Consider the following 19473-nt stretch of genomic DNA (forward strand, 5'->3'; position numbering starts at 1 on the left):
GCCTTTCGCCGCCGCGCGCCACGCGCCGCGCCGCCTGCTGCTCACCCCGCACGCCCGCGCGCCTGTGCCTCCCGCATGCGCCTGCCCGCCAGCACCGCATAACCTTGCCCTTTTATTTCCTGCCGCGCCGCCGTGCTGCCACTGCCGTATATGTATATGCGCCGCGCCATATCGCCATGCTGCTCCTCCTCACGCATGCGCATGCGCACGCGCTGCGCCGCACCGCCGCCGCCTACCCGCGCCACTGCCACCACGCACGCACCCGCGCCGCCCGCCTGCGCCTGCACCTCACCGCACCGCCGCCAGCACGCCACCGCCTCGCACCTGCCACGCCACTGCTGCCACACTGCATCGCGCATTTTCCTGCGCCTTGCCTGCCTGCCTCTTGCCCCGCCGCACCTGCCTGCCTCCTCTATTCACTGCCATAACGCCACACATGTGCGCCTTGCAGCAGCATTTCTGCCTTGCGCCGCATTTGCCGCTGCCACCGCCCGCGCCCCTGCTGTAACTTCTTGTGGCACCACGCCGCGTCGCGCCACTGGCGCCGCGCGCGCGCATAATAACGCCGTTTCTGTGCTGCGCTATCGCGCGCGCACTCTCGCGCCAGCAGCAGCACTGTATTATGCTGTCTGCTGCGCCTCTTATCGCACTGTAACGCCTGTATATTCGCCGCCGCCGGCATATGCTCGCTCACTTCTTACCTTTCTGCCCTTTGCTTTTGCCGCGCCGCACCCTGCCCACACGCCACTGCCTCCCTGCGCCACGCCTGTCACTGCCACGCCACCCGCGCCGCCACGCCGCCGCACGCGCCTGCCTCACGCTCCTCGCAGCCTCCCCTGCCTGCACCTGCCTGCCTGCATAACTTGCCCACTCCTCACCACCACTAACGCGCCGCCTGCCACCACTGCTGCCGCCGCGCCGCACTTCGCCCGCCGCGCCCACGCCGCCCTGCCTGCGCGCCACCCCCTGCCTGCTCGCGCCCGCCACGTACGCGCCAGCCTGCCCGCCGCACCCCGCCTGCCAACGCGCCTGCCGCCGCCGCACGGCGCCAGCCACTCACGCGTAACGTGCCTTGCGCCTGCCTAACGCCTTGCGCCTCACCGCCTGCCCGCACCGCCCCGCCACTGTGCCCGCCACCACCCTCGCGCCACCTGCTGCCACCTGCCAGCAACACTCTGCCTACCTGCCTGCGCCTGCACTGCTCTGCCTTTTGCCTGCCGCCTTGCTCGCCCGCCGCACTCACTAGCCGCGCCTTACCGCGCATATGGCGCGCACGCCGCCCCGCACCCGCGCGCGCCGCGCCCGCCACCCGCGCCACGCCTGCTGCTGCCTCTTGCGTAACGCCGCACTGTCCCGCACGCGCCTGCCGCGCGCGCACGCGCCACTCGCCTCGCTGTGCGCGCCTGCTCCGCCTGGCTCGCCGCGCGCCGCCATCGCGCCGCGCCGCCTGTATGGCCAGCCATCCTCGCGCGCGCGCGCCGCGCCTTCATATGTGCGCTGCGCGCCTGCGCCTTTATCTCTTTCCTTGCTGCTGCCGCCCGCGCCGCGCGCCACCGCCGCGCATTGTGGCGACGTGCTGCCAGCAACGCGCCTCGCCTCATCATATTGGTGCTGGTGTGTGTGTTGTGTGTGTGTGATTGATTATCCGTGTGTTGGGCGTGTTGTGTGTGTTGGCATCGTGTGCTGTGTTGCATGTGCCATGTGTTCATTGTGCTCCCAGCATTATTTTGTGTGTAATGTCGTGTGTCGCCATGTGGCACTGTGCTCCGACCCGTCCTGTGCCTTGGTGTGTGTGTGTGTTGTATGTGCCATGTGTGGCATGCTGTGTGTGCCCGCGTGTGTGTGTGTTAATAATATTAACCATAATGACATTGTGTATTTGTCCATGCTGTGTCATGTGCCTGTGCCTAATCTGTGACCAGCCGTAACATGGCCCTTCATGTGTGGCCGCTGTTCTTGTGTGCGTGTGTGTGTGTGTGCTATGTCCATGTCCTCCTTGCCTGTGTCTTGTGTGTGTGTGTGTGTGTGCCTGCTGCTGCGTGGCCCGGCATGTTGTGTATGCTGCCTGCATGTCGTGCTGTGGCGCGCCTGTGTCCGCGTATTTTGCCGCCACTCATGTGTTGTATGTGTGTGCTGATGTGTGTGGTTATTGTGTTGATGTTCTTGTTGTTAATTAATTGATATTGATGGTGATTGAGATTGATTCATTATTCAGTATTGATTGACATTGATTCCAGTGTTGGTGTGTGCTGATTTTGTGTGTTTGACCGTATTGATGATTATTGGGTGATTAATTGGCTGTGTGTCATTAATAGTAATTAATTATTTTGTTGTGTGTGTGTGTGTGTGTGTTAATAATGACATAATTGTTGATCAGTGTTGGTGTTGGTATTGGTGTGTGTGGTGTGTGTGTGTGTGTGTGGGTGTTGTGTGTGTGATCGTGTGTGTGGTGTCAGTGTGTGGGTGTTGGGCGTGTGTGTGTTTGTCAGTGTTGTCCCAGTGTGGCGCTGGTGTGTCATCAGTGTGTGTGTGTGTGTGTGTGTGTGATGATATTGACAATGATGATAATCGTGAACTAATTGATGTTATTGATATTGACGTGTGTTGTGATGTTGTGTTTGTGTTGTATCAGCCCATTGATATTGATGTGGTGTGTGTGTGTGTGTGTGTGACTGGTGTGACAGTGTTGATAATATTATCATGATGTTGTGTGTGGTGACGTATTGATTGGTGTGTGTATCTATATATTGATGTGTGTGTGTATATTATATATATATATATATATATATATATATATATATATATATATATATATATATTTATATACACACACACATACACGATATGTTTATATATCTATCTATATATATATATATATATATATATATATATATGTAGATATACATACATCCAGTTTGATAGTGGAATGCATGGGATACATTGTAAAAATAAAAAAGAAGATTAAATGTGACAGTCAGTAGAGACAGAAGTATTAGAAGTATAGTCTACTGTGCTAGGAAATAAAAATAAAAAGGTACAAGTTTGCCCTAAGAGTGGGGAGAGGGCAGGTGTTGAAAGGCATGGTATGATGAGAAGTTATGTTAGTATTTGTTAATATAGATCATACATGTTAGGTACGTGGACATAACCATGAGTTGGTGAGAAATTCTTTGAGAGAGGACTGAAATACATGAAGGCTAGATATAGTTCTGATTGAATTTGGAAAAGAGTTCCATAGTTTGGATATGTAGTGAGTGTATAAACTTTGCCCCCCAGTTTTTTTGGTTTATAGATTTGAAGGAAGTTTTTTTCTTGAGAGTGCAGAGGGCAATTTGGGAGATGGTGCTCAAGTACCAAGGAGATAGAAGGGCAAGTACGGGGTTGTATAGTATTTTATGGTTTAAAACATGTACACCTGGGCTAGTTGATGTGGGAGTTCTAACCAGATGAGAGTATGTAATTCAGTGCAAAGATGAACTGATTTTAGCAGGTTTGATAATAATTTAGCTATCTTATTGTAGTAACACTTTTCCAGCTGTGATTTAAGAGCGATCAAAACAGGTGAGCCACAGAGAAAAGAGGGTAAAAGATAAGTGTCAGCTAGGGTGATTCTTCTATAAGGAGTAAAACATTTTTTTCTCAGTAATTTTTATTGATTTTATAAACTTGAAAGAATACAATTCAATCATAAAAAATAGAAGCATTAAAAAATGTATTTACATGAATGCATAGCAGTAGGATAGAAGTACAAGCCATTAAAACTTTTCCAATAAATCAAACAGTTTTTGCCAATGTACTTTAATGAGTAGTAGTATTTGATATCCTTATGTTTAAAGTTGAGAGTTCTTTCTTGCATACACTTTTAGCTAAAATAAGGAAATCATTAAAAGACAGAGCAGTTTTATATTTCCAATTATTTGTAGTTATTTTTCTAGTTATTGATAAAACCGACCAAAGGAGAGGCAACTGTGATCTGGGGACAATGTCAGGTACTGGAGCATTGAACAAAATGCCTGTATGTAGTAGATTTAGCTTTTGATGATTTAGTTTAATACTGTTTGTATGTGAATATCAGACTTTAAGTTGTCATTTGTGGTGACTCCAAGAAATTTGGCATGGGTAACAATTTCAGTAGCCAAAGGAGTAATGTAGAAGTTACTTTTAGCACTGGCATAGGACTTTGGAAAAAGACAGTGGTAGTTTAGTCTTTTTGGGGTTAAGCAAAAGTTGGTTTTAATGTAGCCACACTTTAAGGCATTTTATGTCATGAATTGTAGTTTTAGTGGGCTGCCAGATTAGCAGATTACAGTTGAATCATCTGCATACTGAATAAGGCAAGCTTGTTGAGAGGAAGTGTATAGGTTATTGATGAAAATGTTAAAGAGCAGTTTACCGAAAATAGAGCCTTGTGGAATACCCATTTTAACTAGGAAAAATTGAGCGGAAGAACAGAGCCATTTGACAGATTATCTTTCAAATAGGTAGTTAAAGAACCATAGAAAAGTTTGTTTGGAAAGGCCTAGAGAGGACATTTGAGTTAGAAATTTCTCACGTGACAATGTGTCAACAGCTTTTTAGAGATCTAGCAAAACAAAAGAAACTTTCCTTGGTCTCTAGCCTTGTTAATGACATTGGAAAAGTTGGCGAGTGCTGTAGTAGTACTTTGGCCTGGTTGAAAACCAGTTTGTGTTGGGGTTAGGAGATCATTTTGTAGGAGGTACTGATTGAGTTGCTTATGAATACACTTTTCCAGGATTTAAGAAAGGGAGGACAAGATGGCCATTGGCCTAAAGTTAAAGATTTTAGAGAAGTTGCCCCCTTTATGGACAGTAATAATGAAGAATGTTTTCCACAGGGCAGGGACATAGAAGTCTTGAATAGATCTGTTGTTGAGAGTTGGGACTGAGTGCGCTGTAGAGTCTTCAGTGAGCTTAAAGTACATAGCAGGGAGGTCATCAGCAAAAGGAGAACAGGGTTTAAATTTCTTTAGTAACTGTTTAACATATGATGTGGAAACAGATGGGAGATTGAAGGCATGGATGTCAGGACTAGTAGAGGTTTGAGGTAGATTAAATGGTTGGAGAGAGCTGGAGGTAAGAGATGCTATGATGTTGATGAAGTGTTAAATCCAGTAGCTGATTCTGTGGGGAATAAGTCCCAATAGGGGTTTGGTGAGGAAGGAGAGCCAGATTGAAAAAATTTCTTAACTGAGTTTCAGAATTTCTTTGGATTTTTTTTTATAATTATCTTGTGGGTCAGTTGTATATATATATTTTTTTTGTCTAGGTGAGTTTGCTTCTTGGTGAGGTCGCACAGCTCCTTGTATGTATGTAAGGTTTGAGGAGTTTTATCTTTGTGTCCTCATTTCCATGGTTTGTCACATTTTTGCATGAGAATTCTTATTCCTGTAGAATAAGACATCCAGGAGGTTTGAGCATTTTTTTACTCTTTATTTCTGGTAGGGGCAAGGCTTTTTAAGGTATTCATGAATATATTGTTGAATTTGTTGATAGCTGTGTCTTGGAGTAGGTTTTGTGTGGATACCAGTTGATGTGATGAAAGTTAGAAAGATTCTGTATTGATGTTTTGTTTTTTGTTTTTGTATTTGGTGGGTGATCCCTCTATTTATGAATATAGGGTGATGGTCACTAAGGGAATCTGGTAGTACCCATGAGATTGCATACTTGCTGGTGTCAGAGACAAGTATCCATTTGAGAACAAATTTTTTATGGTTCGCTTTTAGTCGAGAAGGGGAAGAGATCAGCTGTTTGAACCCATACAAGTTGAGAGTAGTAACTGAGGTGTTAAATGTCACAGATAACCAGTCAGTGTTTATGCCATCTAAGATAATGGTTTCAGTAGTAATATTTTTAGTTGTCCAGCAAATATTTTCTTCTAATAAGCTAATATTATCTGGTGGTATGTAGAGAGCAGCTGTACAAAGCTTCTTAAGTTTATTAACATTGAGAAGAGAGATACGAATTTCTGCATTTTGGAAGGTTAATGTGTTCATTTTGTGGGGTGAGAGTTATTATATACAATTGCAACACTTGCCCATTTTTATGTTGTCTGTCACATAAAATTTTATTGTAGCCAGGATAGAATTTCTGAATCTTTTATATGGGATTTTAGCCATGTTTCAATAATAACAGTAATATATGGTGAGTATTGAGGAAATCATGCATGTAAGTCTGTTTAGAATACTACGAATGTTAATGGAAGTAAGAAAGAGTTTTGTGCGTGTTATATAGAAGTTAGAAGCAGAGATGGTGGAGCTGAGGGGCCAGAATTAGGATGGGTGTTGCTTAGAAGAGAGGATTAGGATTAGTTATTTTTTTAATAAGATTAATGAATTTATTCCAGGTGATGTCAAAGTGAACTAAATGCTTAGATATTTTGTGTTTGAAAAAAATGAACAGGTTGGAAATTAAATAAATTTGAGAAAATGGATATAAAGGGGGGTGAGCCTAAGTATATGTAGAATGGTTGTTAGTGTGCAAGTATGAATAAAGTGTCTGTGAGTTACAAGGGAACAGGGCAGTTATAGGAGGCAAAATCAGGTATGTTCTGTAAAATTAGAAATAATGGAGACTGGTGTGTGTCTGTCTTTGTGTCTGTCGGTGTGTCTGTCTGTTGGTCGGTGTGTCTGTCTGTCGGTCGGTTGGTGTGTCTGTCTGCTTTGTGTCTGTGTGTCTCTTTGCGTCTCTTTGTGTGTGTGTGTGTGTGTGTGTGTGGCTGCCATATCTGTCAGTGACTGTACTCAAGACTTTCAGACACAGCCAGGAGGAAATTAGGTGATACAAAACAGAATTACCCTGAGTCACTTGAGCAACAGAACTGCAAGAAGAATGAAACTAATGTCTAGCATTATTGACTGTAATCATCTATAATTTCTGAGAATGAATGAGGTGGGTGTCTGTGTCACCTCGATGCATGATCCGCTAATGGTGATTACCACAGGTAAATGCTGATTAACACTAGCAGTAACACCATATTATTCAGAGACATGGAAATTAGCTGATAACAAGGTCTTTCTTCATTGCAACTTACATGTTTCTGAATCACATTTTCTGTTATCCTAGAAACAGCCCCTTTTGGCCACAGCACTTGTGTCTGCTGTGGAATTCTTTCTGAATTCCATCCAAGGAGTATGAAATTGCCATTTATTCTGCAAGAGTGGCCCCATATTAGTTTGTGGTGGTGTGCTATACAGTAAAAAATACCAGGAAGTAGACTAGGGTAAGGTAAATGTTACAGATGTTTATTTATTGACATTTGTTAACAAGAAATGTTCAGCTGAGGAGACCTTTTTCAGTGAAGTTGTGATGAGCAAAACACTTTCTGTAAGATATACATACTGCAGAAAAATGGAAAGAAGTAAACTGAACCTAAAAAGTATATGTGGTGACAGAACAAGCACAGTAGTAAATACATAAAGGGTACTGGAGATATTCTGTTCATTGTTGACGTTACTGAAGTATACATAGGATCAAAGTAACACCTGCATTATAAAGTAGGTTATATGGAATCGATGTTCAGTACACCTGTAGATCAATAGTAACAAGACATGGTGACAACTTTTTTTGAATCATACAACAGGTTTAAGTGAATTACACAGACTGCCCAGTGGTAGTTAGAGATCACTTGGTTTTATGTTTTGTGTGATCATGCCTACTGATAAAAAGTATTTACAACTATACGAAGAATTAGCTATAATCATTTTGAATATGTGTGGTAATTGTTTTTACATTTTTACCATATAAGCAGGTCACAAAGCATTGAAGCAATTCCAGAAAACATTTACTAAAGAATATAGTATTTGGTCAATGCTAGAGGGAGTAATACGATTGCCTATAATAGTAGGAAAGTGTCATACTAATGTGTATATGCTGAGTAGGTTACTAGTTCCAGAAAACTAATTAGACCTCAACAACCCTGCTCAGGTTGTTGATTTTAGAGCTCATGAAAAGTGTACCACTGCATATAGAATAAGTGAAACCCTAGACTGCCAAAGTGACAGTTTTGTTGGAATTAATGAAGTACACATTGAAACGCTGATCTTCCAATAATCAAAGTATGGCTTATGTTATACTGTCCAGGAAGATTAGCATTATTGAGAAAGGCAGGGATATACGGAATAATTTGGTATCACATTTCTTCCTCGAGGTCATTCAGTACTGGTAAAAAGCATTAGTAGTACATTTTTGTTCACTTGCCACGACAGCACCTCCTCTCCAAAGGGTGGCCTGATACTGTAGCTCTTCATTTCATAGGCACATCACTAGGTCCCTTAATAGAGAAAGCATTTTATTGGGTGAGGTAATTGCTGTATTACTCTAGTATTAATTTGTATTGTATATTACTGTATTTATTATATATGTTAGTAGACTAGTGTTTGTTTATTTAAAAATGTTAATCATTATGTGTAATTGCTTGGCTACATACATATTTTGTCTGTATAACCTGTCTTACTTCACTTGTATCTGCCTTATAGCCTGGGTTGTTGCGGAAAAAGGTGATGAACCAGCTCACTTGCCCAGTTAATTAACAAACAAATAAATGTCCAGAATGAAAGGGTTGACAAGATCATGTGTCTGGTGATCTGCCATGGATCAGGATGAGGAAAAGGAAATAAATATGCAAATGGTAAAATACCACCTAATAGAATTTTATACCTTAGAATTGTCTGAAAAGCCATGGTCTGGAATGAATGAAGGAGTACTATGCTGGCCCATTCATTCAAAAATTATTTTTATTTTACTGATTGCCGCATGAAGCTGACTCCTCTGTTCCCATGCTTGTGCAATCGTGGCATTATTATATTGATATATAGGGGTGAGAGGTGGGTATCTGTGAAGAATGTTTCAGCACAGCATTCCTGCCACTTCTTTTTAGCAGTACTAAGTGATTCATTGTGTTCTGCTTCTCTTGCATCATTTTCTTAGGTGGCTTTGTTTGCATCACATCTTCAAAGGATTCCAGTACTTCAGTGATATCTTCTTAGCAAGTGATGCTTCAAGGAGCCCCTTTATCCTTTCATTCTTTTACTGCATACACATAAGAACAAAAAATGTTAACAGTCTTAAACTGACTTCTCTTTCTTTATGCGGTAATGTACGGGATGAATATTAAGACTTGCACACTGTATGTTTTTACTCTTGAGGTTTCTGTGGCATTAACACTTCTGAAGCTGACCACTGTTGGTCTTCTGTTACCGCTTAAAGGTGCCATGTGAAAAAACTGCTTTCAGAGTAATTGCTGATGTGTTCTTTATGTTCTGTTGTGGCGTTGATGATGTAATATTGTGGCATTGATAATGTAATATTGCAGTGCATTACAGAGATTTCTGCTACAGCAGTTTAGTGTACGTAAAACCTCTTGCAAACATCACAGGCTGAATTAGTTGTCATTTGTTTGCAGCATACAGTTATTTTACTTCATGAATATTTCATAGCCAATCTCAAATCCATTCAGATGTATTATTATTTGGGCTTGAACTGGCCACTAATTATGCTCAATTTGCTTGTAAGGTACTCCAAAAGAAGTGTTGCAAACAGTGGAACAGAAGCACTGACAAGTATCTTAACATCCAAGTAATTTTAACATAGTGTATTTAAATGAGATGTTGCATGTGTTACTTGTTTGAAAATAGTTTATATAGTTTTTAATTAGTAATTATTTAATCAAATCATTCAGTCTGTTGTAAAAAGTTATGTGTTTGGTGTTTGATCTTAGTTCTGAAGAAGTCTCACAGTTGTACGGACAAAAGAGCATAACTAATAAATATTTATTGTTCTTGGACTCTGTTTGATCCATTTGTTTTTGTAAGTAGTTATCCTGTTGGAATATTTATTTCATTGGTAGATTTTCTTCTTTCGGAGGTTTGAAAGCAGTTGGTTTCTTTTTCTGCTTTCAAGCTGTATGGATATACAAGGTGCTTCGGCAATGGATTTAAATGAGTCAGCCCTGACTAATTGTATACCAGAAGAATTTTGTTTTTTAGTGAAGAGATTGAATGACCTATTGTATTCATTCCTCCGACAGGGAAGGTGAGCAGCAATTATCAGCAAAGTTTTATGCTTCGATAGTTTCAAATGAATGTAGGGAGTCTAGTGCTGTGTTTAAACAACTGCAACAGCGTGACAGTTCCCCCAGTTTCTAGTTCTGCTGGTATCGCTGTTTAATCGAAGGTTGATTCTTCACCAGCGACTATTAATACAGTTTCTTTGGAGTCAAGTTTTAGTGCCACCTTAGACTTAACTTTCAGTGTACACGATTGTGATGATAATCATTCTTCAGTTAAATCTATGAGAAAGCTTTTAGTGGATTTTGAAAAAATATTTAAATCTAAATATTTGCAATGGGGTATTTTATTTTTAGGAGAGCGTATTAAAGCTGGTAGAATCCCAAAGGGACTCATATTTTTTTCAGGATTCCTAATGGTGTGGATGAAGGAAAATTTATGGCTGATGACACTGACTTTTTTCGTTGATCTGGTTTTGAATACATGGAACTGCTCATTAAACATAACAGTAAGCAGTTAAAAATAGAGATTGATGATCTTCAGAAAGTCATAGTCAATGATTTACTTTTTATTCATCTTATTCTGACATTTACAACACTATTTTTATTAAGCTGGACAAATACATAGGTGAAATTTCTTCACACAAAGAAAATCAATTTACAATAGAAATGAATGATTATTAATCTGGTTATGTTTATTCTAAAAAGGTTTATAACTCTCCTGATTTGACAACTAATTTGAATGATGAAGTTGGCACTTCTACGGATGTTCTGAGAAGGTCAGAACATTTAGCAAACAAAACCGCATGAACAGTCTGGCTGTGAATTGTGAACTGATGAATAGTGAAGTTCCACCTCCTTTTTTGGAATTTGAGTAACAGGAAGCAGAAACTGAAGCCCAAACAACTTCAGGGCTGGTTTTCCAGCAGAAGGAGCAGAACTGGTATTGAAAGACATTGGGATAGCTTTTCATAATTTAAGTTCCGTTGAAGTTTCACAGGACCTTTATAAGCTTCAGAAAAAAGGTTTACTTTTGTTCTTTCCAGTGATTTTGAAATAGCTTCAGTTTTATTGCAGTTAAAATTGTTTTGTCGCAAGTTAAAACCTGTCTTATATTTTTTCTGATAATATTTGTAGTACCAGTAATGTTTTGCAATGTAAATGTGCTCATACATTAAATCCACCTTTGCATACTAATTAGCAACACTTGTGAGGTAGAATTATGGTCTGAGTTAGAAATTAATGAAAAAAAAAGGAAAACAAATGTTTATAATGTTACTTGGGCAGAAATGATGGTGATCAGAGATTTTAGAGAGGGGGTAAATTTGCAGATGATGAAGTCCAGTAAAGGTGGCAGTATTGTCATTATGGGAGCTACTCAGTATTTTGCTAAAATAGGAAGTATGTTAGCTTCAGATAAGTCGCATGCTGAAGTTGTTTATTTGAATATTATGAAAGCATATAGTAACACTGATGCAGTATTATATAATATGGTTTCTAGTGGATATATTGCTCCACAGTTAGATACATTTTTGTATGCTGAATAGCCTATTTTACCGGTATTGTTTGGAATACCCAAGGTTCACAAGTCAACCACTGAAATTCCTTTTCCGCCAATAATTTCAGTGACTGGATCTTAAACAGAACCACTATCTTTCTGTATAGAAAAGTATTTTAAAGATATCGTTTGTATATCATCATCTTTAATAAGGCTTCCTGACATTTTCTAATGAACAGTAGTAAGATGGTATTTAAAGAAACTGCCATATTCATTATCGCAGTTGTAGTAAATTTACATACAGTTATTACTTTTCATGAGGGTTTGGAGATGTTTGGGAATTATTTATTAAGTTTTGACCACATTTCAGTAAGACAGATGAAAATTTTTTGTAGGATTCTTGACATGGCTTTGTCTTGTAATTTCTTTTTATTTTAGCAAGATGTCATCGACAAGTGGCTATTGTGGCCATGGGTGCCATCATGGATCCAAGTTATATGAATATTATAATGAATGAATGGGAATGCCAGCATTTGTTTAAATCTTATTATAAATTTTTACTGTTGATATATTGATTTGTTTTTTTATGTTGAATGGTACTGTTGACATGTTGCATGAATTTGTTTTGTTGGTCGATTTTTTTCCTTGGAGATTTGAAGGCAATTGGTTTCTTTGCACTGACGAATACAGCACAAAAGGAAAATGTCAGACCAGGGCCTAGAACTCTATTGTTAATGATAAAGTACAGTGTATTGAAGTTCATATAGTTTTATACACTGATCAGGCAGATTTTTATCAACCAGAGGAGAAGTTATTTTATTTTTATTATTTTACATTTGTTGACCGGGTTAGTCTGACTGGATACATGTCCATTTTCAGTGGAGGCCCGAGGAGAAAAGCTCCAAACATTAAAACATTACATTGAAGTTAACTATGAACATTAAAAACAATTCTTGTCAGACATAGCTGAATCTTATATGGTTACAGACAATCAGATAAAAGCAGATAGGTATTACAATACTGTGTCCTCTCCATGGTCGAGTGGCATTCGAAAGACATGCGTGAATGGGCATGCCTTCGTTAAAGGTTGGGTGTCGGGCTGGCACCTTGGCACCATAAAAATCGACTGCCAATCATTAGCGGACTAGAGTTCCGCTGTGGCGACCCCTAACAGGGAAAAGCCGAAAGAAAAACAACAACTGTTTTGTATACTATAGTATGGGAGGAGTTAGTCTGGATGTGGCAAAAAGTATGCTAAGAACTAAGCTGACATAGGAATGGAGAAAATAGATTCTGCTGATAGGGAAGAGTGCAGGTAGGGGTACAGAGAATTGGCAAAAGGAGGCTGGAATTTAGTACAGGAAGCTGGCAAAGTAACCAAAGTACTGGGAACAAATAATTGGAGGGGGAAAGGTAATGGGAAGAGTCCAAGAAGACACTTAGACTGCAGGATGTGGACTGATGTCAGAGTAACAGGCAAAGAGAAAGGGATAAGGGAATCCTAAATGAAGGACCTGCACTGGCTGCTTGAATCTAGAACAGAAGCTGCTGTTAAAAAAGGAATAATTAGTAGGACAAATAAAGTATTGCACGGTAACTGTAGGAATCAGTCAGAGGAGGTCAGAAAAGATTGGGAAGAGATATTAGATGAGCAATTCATAGAAAAACAATACAAGGACAGGTGTATGGCTCCCAAATATGCAACAAAATCTAGAAACTTTAGGATTTTTTTCCTGGAAGCATTTGTATAGGGACTTTTATAATCCATGCAGACTCCAAAGATTTTTTTTCTCAGGTAGACTGCAAATCTTGGAGGTGTACTGGAGGAAAAAAGAGGTACCTCGGAGCATATGTTCTCTATATGTCATGAGTTGGCAGACTTTAAACATTCGCTACAGAGTACTCTGTCAGGAATACTGGGTGAGCAAATATGTGTAACGAAGGAAATTATTTTTTTTGTGCTGGGATACGTGATCTGAATTGCCTATAATATACAGTAAGGCCTGTTCAGTTTAATTCTGGTACCTGCTAAAAAAGCTGCTACTAGAAAATGTAAATCAAAGTCTTAACCAACAGCATTTGAAGTAGTGAATGTTGTAACAGAAATAAAAAAGCAGGAAGTGGGATCTTTAGAACAGTGTAGGAGTAAATTTCATATAAAAATGGAAGCTATGGGAACAATATATGCATAAAATGTTTTTAAAGAGGAATGAGGTTTAAAAGAAAGCAGGAATTGAACAATGTACCCCAGTGTTTATTCATTTATATTGTACAGAACAATATATGTGACTTATAATGTTTGTAAATGTGACTTTGTTAATTAGGTTTGATTTTTTTTTTTATATAAATGTAAGGTTGCCGATATCATATGTGATAATTCAATAAAGGTTTTGAAATATTGAGAAGAACAGTGGGTTTTATTTCTGGTACTTGATTGTTTTTATCTCCTAATTACTGTGTTTTAAGCTTGTGATTTTTCATACCGGTTTAAAAAAATGAATGCATCCCTCAGACATCTGCTGTATTGACTCATAATACTGTTGTATGAGAGACGCTCAATGTTTATTGTTCAAGAAACTGATGATTATTTTTTAATTATTTTCTATACTTGCTGTCAATATGTTGTAAAAATTGCCATGGACATTCATATACCACTACCTTACAGGTCAGTCCAACCTGCATCAACTTAGCATTTCCAGGGTACTAGGTTCTGTTCCCTGAGGTAATTTCCAAGTTTAGCGCACAACAGGTAGCATACATGCCTTTGGTGCAGAAAGCTGTTGGGTTCTATTCCCTCATCATGTAGACGGAATGCTAATGTAGCGGTGCCCTTTGGGGGGGGGGGGTTATTGTCCTCCTATGATGCCTGGTAGCTGTGTACTGCATGGCAACTGCTGGACAATCTTTCCGTCTTTCCCATGAAAATCTGTTAATGAAGGCAACGTCTCATATTTCTTATCCTTTCCTCAGTAAAAGTTGTTACAGTATGTGTAACAAATAGGCAAAATGTGTGACAGCTAATCTGTCATGAAGCAAAAATACAATGGAATGAACTGCAGGAGAGTTTCTCTTCCATGCATATTACAGTCATTAGTAATCATGAATTTAAACTTAAAAGTGTTGTGTAACATTTTTTTCTTGTATAGCACAAATGTTTTTTTTTTTCCAAGCACCAAAATGTATGACATATTTGCTAATGTCAGTTGTAGCTTATATGCTTCACAATAGTTCATTCCTGTTTTGTTAGTAGTGCAGGCTTGGAAACAGTAAAATAAAGAAATAGCATTCACTAGTGATGCATGATTAAACGTTGCACACAAGGATCACAGTATGTTTCCTTATGCTGTATTGCATTTTTTAGTAAGTTGTAAGCCCTTAATGATCAGGTATTGTAGTAATGGAGTAGATACTTTTATTACTAGAAAAATATAACCATATGCCAACATCTGAGGCAGAATAATTGGCTTGTTTTGAGCCATCCCTTTGTTATTCATTGATTAGCTGGCAATAAATAAAAGTCTAAACATGATTATGGCTTTTCTTTTCTATACATAGCTGCGGAATTCTAGGAGATGACTTTCAGCAGACCAGTTCAGGGCCATTGAAGTGCACTTTCTTAAATGCTTTGTTTTAGCTGTACTAAGCATTTTGCATCCTGTTTTTCAGCAGGTTTCAGTTTATTTTTGCTTTTCAGGCTCTGTCTCTGACTGTTGTGGCCATCGGAGCAGTCTTCTCATTATTTTTCCACCTTGCAACAAAAGAGAAGCACCAGGATCAGTACCAGGTGGCAGAACAAGGTGAACATACACTGCTGTTGACCGTGACACGCAATCACCAGTCCAAGCCTGTCATGCTGTGGAAACACTGGTTGAAAGAGCCTGCTTTCTATCAGGTACATTTGCCTAAGGTTAATCCAGTTGACCTTTAAGACCCCCCCCCCAAAAAAAAATATATATATGTGTGTGTGCGTGCGTATGTTGGGTTCACAGGCAGTACAGCTTGCAGCTACAGATTGTGTTTAGGTACACTTACTTTCATTGAAAGCATTCACAAATAGTGTTATGGGTACTATGCCTAGGTTGTGTAAGGCCTTACGGGGGGGGGGGGGACTGAATTAAATGCACAGAGGCATATCTGTATTTCTTGGAAGTGTAGTAGAAGATTTCAGTGACAATGAACAAAAAGTGCAATTTCTTGTTTAATCAGTAACTTGTCTTTTATAAAAGCGTACTGCGACCGTGTGTCTGTTGTGTGACACCAGATAGTAAACCTACTGCATACTCACTTGTACAAGTATGGGAGACGGACTAACATTGAGACACTATGTGATTAAAGAGCACTGAATTTCAGATATGAAGACATGAGTTTGAATGCCTTAGTACTGCATGACCATGCAAGTTTATGCACTGATGATGCGTCTAGAAACAAGCGACTAAAGTGGCATTAACAAGCAAGTAAATTGCATGCATCTTTGTTACCCGTGTACTGAGAATGGATAAAAATAGACAAGAAGTCTAATGTAGTGCTGTTTTCAAGTCCAGCTTTCTATGTTGATCATATTTTTACATTGATGATCAATAGTGACTGAACACAAATGTTTGCAGAAGTGCCACAGAATTATACTTGCAGCTGTAGTAATACCAGGGTGCACTAATTAACACAAGAGCAGTGTTGGGTGGATGCCGCATCACCAGCACCATCTTTCATTAGCTGATGAATCTCTGCATCATGGACTGTCATGCAGCACTCAGGCCTTCTTTCACTGCCGGATCTCATTAATCAAATATGCTCTTGTGTAGATGCTTATGTTCAGTGTGCAACCCTATTTCATTAGGCTGGATTTTCAAACTGCTTGAATTTAAAAAAAAAAAACAAAAAAAAACAAAGATTGGATTGACTGTTAAAAACTCTGATAATTTACTGTACCTGATAAAGCTGTCCATATGATGACGTAACAGTAACGCACAATGAAATATATACTTAACGTACATAGTACGACAGTGCAGAGGGTGTGTTTCTTGGGTATAACGTAAACTAATTTGTACTGTAATTTAGAAAAATGCAGATAATAAAAGGCATCATCAGTGGTGAAGATGAAATGTATTTATTTATTTAGTTTATTTATTTATTTTGCTTAAAGGCAGTGTTTTCAAGTCCCTATGTATCAGACTAGAAATACTGAATAGTGCATTTAAATGATTTTTCAGGATTGCTGTTCGGAGATTCTGGTCCCTGTTGATTGTAGTGGGATTTTAAATAGATTTCAGAGTGAGGAAGTTGACAGTTTTACTGCACTTCATAGTTCTTGAATTGCAAGTGCAGTTTGACTGTACATTTTTATTTAGCAGTGCAATGTTGCATACATGGGTGGTACATGTGGAAACACTTTTCTTCCCATAATGTTTGTCTGCTCTTCTTCCATGATTGTATGATCGTAGAATTAGTATTGAAGGTGCCGGGTGAAGGTGGTGGTGGGATGGCTCTTTTTTCACAAAAAAAAAAAAAAAGCTTTCTTTATTGCATACATCAGTATCTCCGACACTTTGATTTCACTTTATCGGCTCCCTGAGATGATCTGTGATGAATCTTCTGCAGTGCATTATTAAATGCATATGAAGGGAGTTTGACAAAAATGCATAGTTACTGATTTTGAACTAGTGGAGAAACATCAGCAAAGTAAGAAAAACAAAATATTTTTTTGCCTTTTCATTGAGAATTTGTAGGGACACTGTCGTGATTTAAGAGAAGCAAGCCCTAATAATGAATATTGGTAGACTGCTGGAATATTATTCTTTTAAATAAAATGTTAGCAGAAATTTGCTTCATTCTTTGGCCATTCATTTTGCCATCATGCTTAGGCAGTGCTGTTTACTTGGTTACAAATTCTTGACTGTCTGTACTGCTATATAAACAGAGTCATTTTAAGAGTTGTAATTTGCTTAATATGCTCACTGGCATTCTTTTTTTACTTGCAGGTGGCAATGCTGTATATGTGTACCCGTTTAATAGTAAACCTGTCTCAGACTTACATTGCCATGTACCTGACGAACTCCCTGAATCTGCCAAAGGTATGAGCTACTTAAAAAGCTGAAGCATTCTGCAAACTGCATTAAGATGTGTAACAGTTTATGGCAAATATTTGAGGAAATGCACTAACCCATAGTTATGTTTAGCTGAAATAATACTGTATCTGGGGAAGACTCTAAAATTGCAAATAAAATTAAAAGTTTTATATATGGAATAAATGAATTCTTAATAGCCTTGTCTTTCTTTCCTGAATGGTTGATAAACTGGGAGGAAAATTCTGGTGGACGAATGTACACAATACTATAAATAACTAGAGAACCAAGCCTGTCTTCATGGTGCAGAGGGATGGAACCCTGACCCAGCCAACCATAGTTTGATTAGTTGACCCTGCAGTGGATAAACCAGGTAGGGAGGGGAAAGAAATGATGGGCTATGGTCTGCTCACCTTTTTCTAGGATGGGTGTTTGGGAGAAGGTTGCATAAACTTGGGAGCATACTGGAAAGGTGTGATTTCCCTGAAGGATATGGACAAAACCATCTCCAGTGGTTTGGATGTAGAGGCAGAGCTATTTGAAGGAAATGCCCCTTCCTGAAGAGGGGGGAAATCTGTAGCAGTCAGCTCATTGTATGCCCCCTACCCTTGTGTTCATCAGAGTGTGCACAGGGACAAAAGAACTAAAGAAAGAAAAAGTACAAACAACTCTTGATGGCTGTCTCAGTGTTGACCTCACCTTGTTGATCTCAGCCCATCGAATGGGAGCAAATGTGCCAATGGGCTGGGAGGCTACTGATAACTGGCAGGTGGTGGGAGCAGTATGCTTAAGAAAATGGAACTGCAGACTCAAATGCAACATATAAGGGATAATAGCTAAGTATTGTTTGGTTTGTTAAGCAGCCAGTTATATTTCTAAGGTGTTCCCATGTAAATTTTGTGATGTCAGAATCGCAGCTTGAGAGGTCATGATGGCTACTTTGCACATCAGGATGGTTTGACAGAAAGAAGTTGTACTGTAATGTCTTAAGAGTGCTGTACCAAGAGTTCCAATGCTTGTACGCAAAGTATAATTGTCACTGATGAACTAACGGTACTTGCCTGTGACTGTGAGGATTATCATGTCATACAGCACTTACAGAGGACATCAAGATCCTTCAAGAGGGCCTGTTCCGAACAAATGGCTGGTGTCTAAACCATTGATTAAAACTAAATGCCAAGAAGTGTATGACTGTGTCCTTTGACCAGCGTGACTCCCCTTGTAACTATTGCATTGACAACACATCCCTGAAAATTGAACAAGTAGATAGGCATCTGGGAGCCCATTTTGATTAAACAAACTGTCCTTTGCCGCATTCCACTGTTGTAAGGCAGTCCTTTTTCAATGCACAACTTGTATCTAAAGGTATTGTGTCCAGCTCCAGGGATATATTCTTTACACTGTACTCTGCATTCATTAGGCTAATCATGGAATATAATACTCTTTTTTCAGTGGGTATCTGTGCAAACACTTGTCACAACTGGAGTGGCCATAATGCTTTCTTATGAATAATAAAAAAAAAGTCAAGGCTGTAAATCATAAAAACCATGGTGATAATCTCAAAGCCTTTTCCCTATTCTCAGCATTGTATGGGCTACTGAGAGGATACCTCAGCCTCTTGTATAGAGCTTCAACAGACCCTATTCTTTCAGACCTGTAACACATTTGCAAGTCCAGTAGTCCACAGTATTGTTATGGTGATCTGAACTTGTTAAAAAGGTACTGAACCGTTTTTGCTTGGATCACTGATTTGGGATATACATGGGTGATTAGGATTTTCTGAGACTCTGGATCAATTAGTAATAATCCTAGAACAGTAATTCATCGCCTTGAATATTCATCATTGACATACACAACAAATGCCCTTGGTTAAACGGTTTGCTTAGAATTGGG

The 19473-nt window shown here is 39.7% G+C and overlaps 2 protein-coding genes across 2 annotated transcripts in view; both read left to right on the top strand.

The window, feature by feature from the left end:
• The window catches only part of RBM19 (RNA binding motif protein 19), a 1836515-nt gene that overhangs the window by 645274 nt on the left and 1171768 nt on the right, over positions 1-19473 (top strand). The gene's annotated exons all lie outside the window — the stretch shown is intronic.
• The window catches only part of MFSD12 (major facilitator superfamily domain containing 12), a 104093-nt gene continuing 89693 nt past the window's right edge, over positions 5074-19473 (top strand). The window contains exons 1-3 of the mRNA XM_044055459.1: positions 5074-5093; positions 15191-15413; positions 17497-17589. Coding sequence (XP_043911394.1) covers positions 5074-5093; positions 15191-15413; positions 17497-17589 — 336 coding nt within the window. The remainder of the gene's footprint in view (positions 5094-15190; positions 15414-17496; positions 17590-19473) is intronic.

Source organism: Protopterus annectens, chromosome 13.part0 (genome assembly GCF_019279795.1).
Source record: "Protopterus annectens isolate FY-2018-M chromosome 13.part0, PAN1.0, whole genome shotgun sequence".
In the NCBI taxonomy this organism is placed as follows: domain Eukaryota; kingdom Metazoa; phylum Chordata; order Ceratodontiformes; family Protopteridae; genus Protopterus; species Protopterus annectens.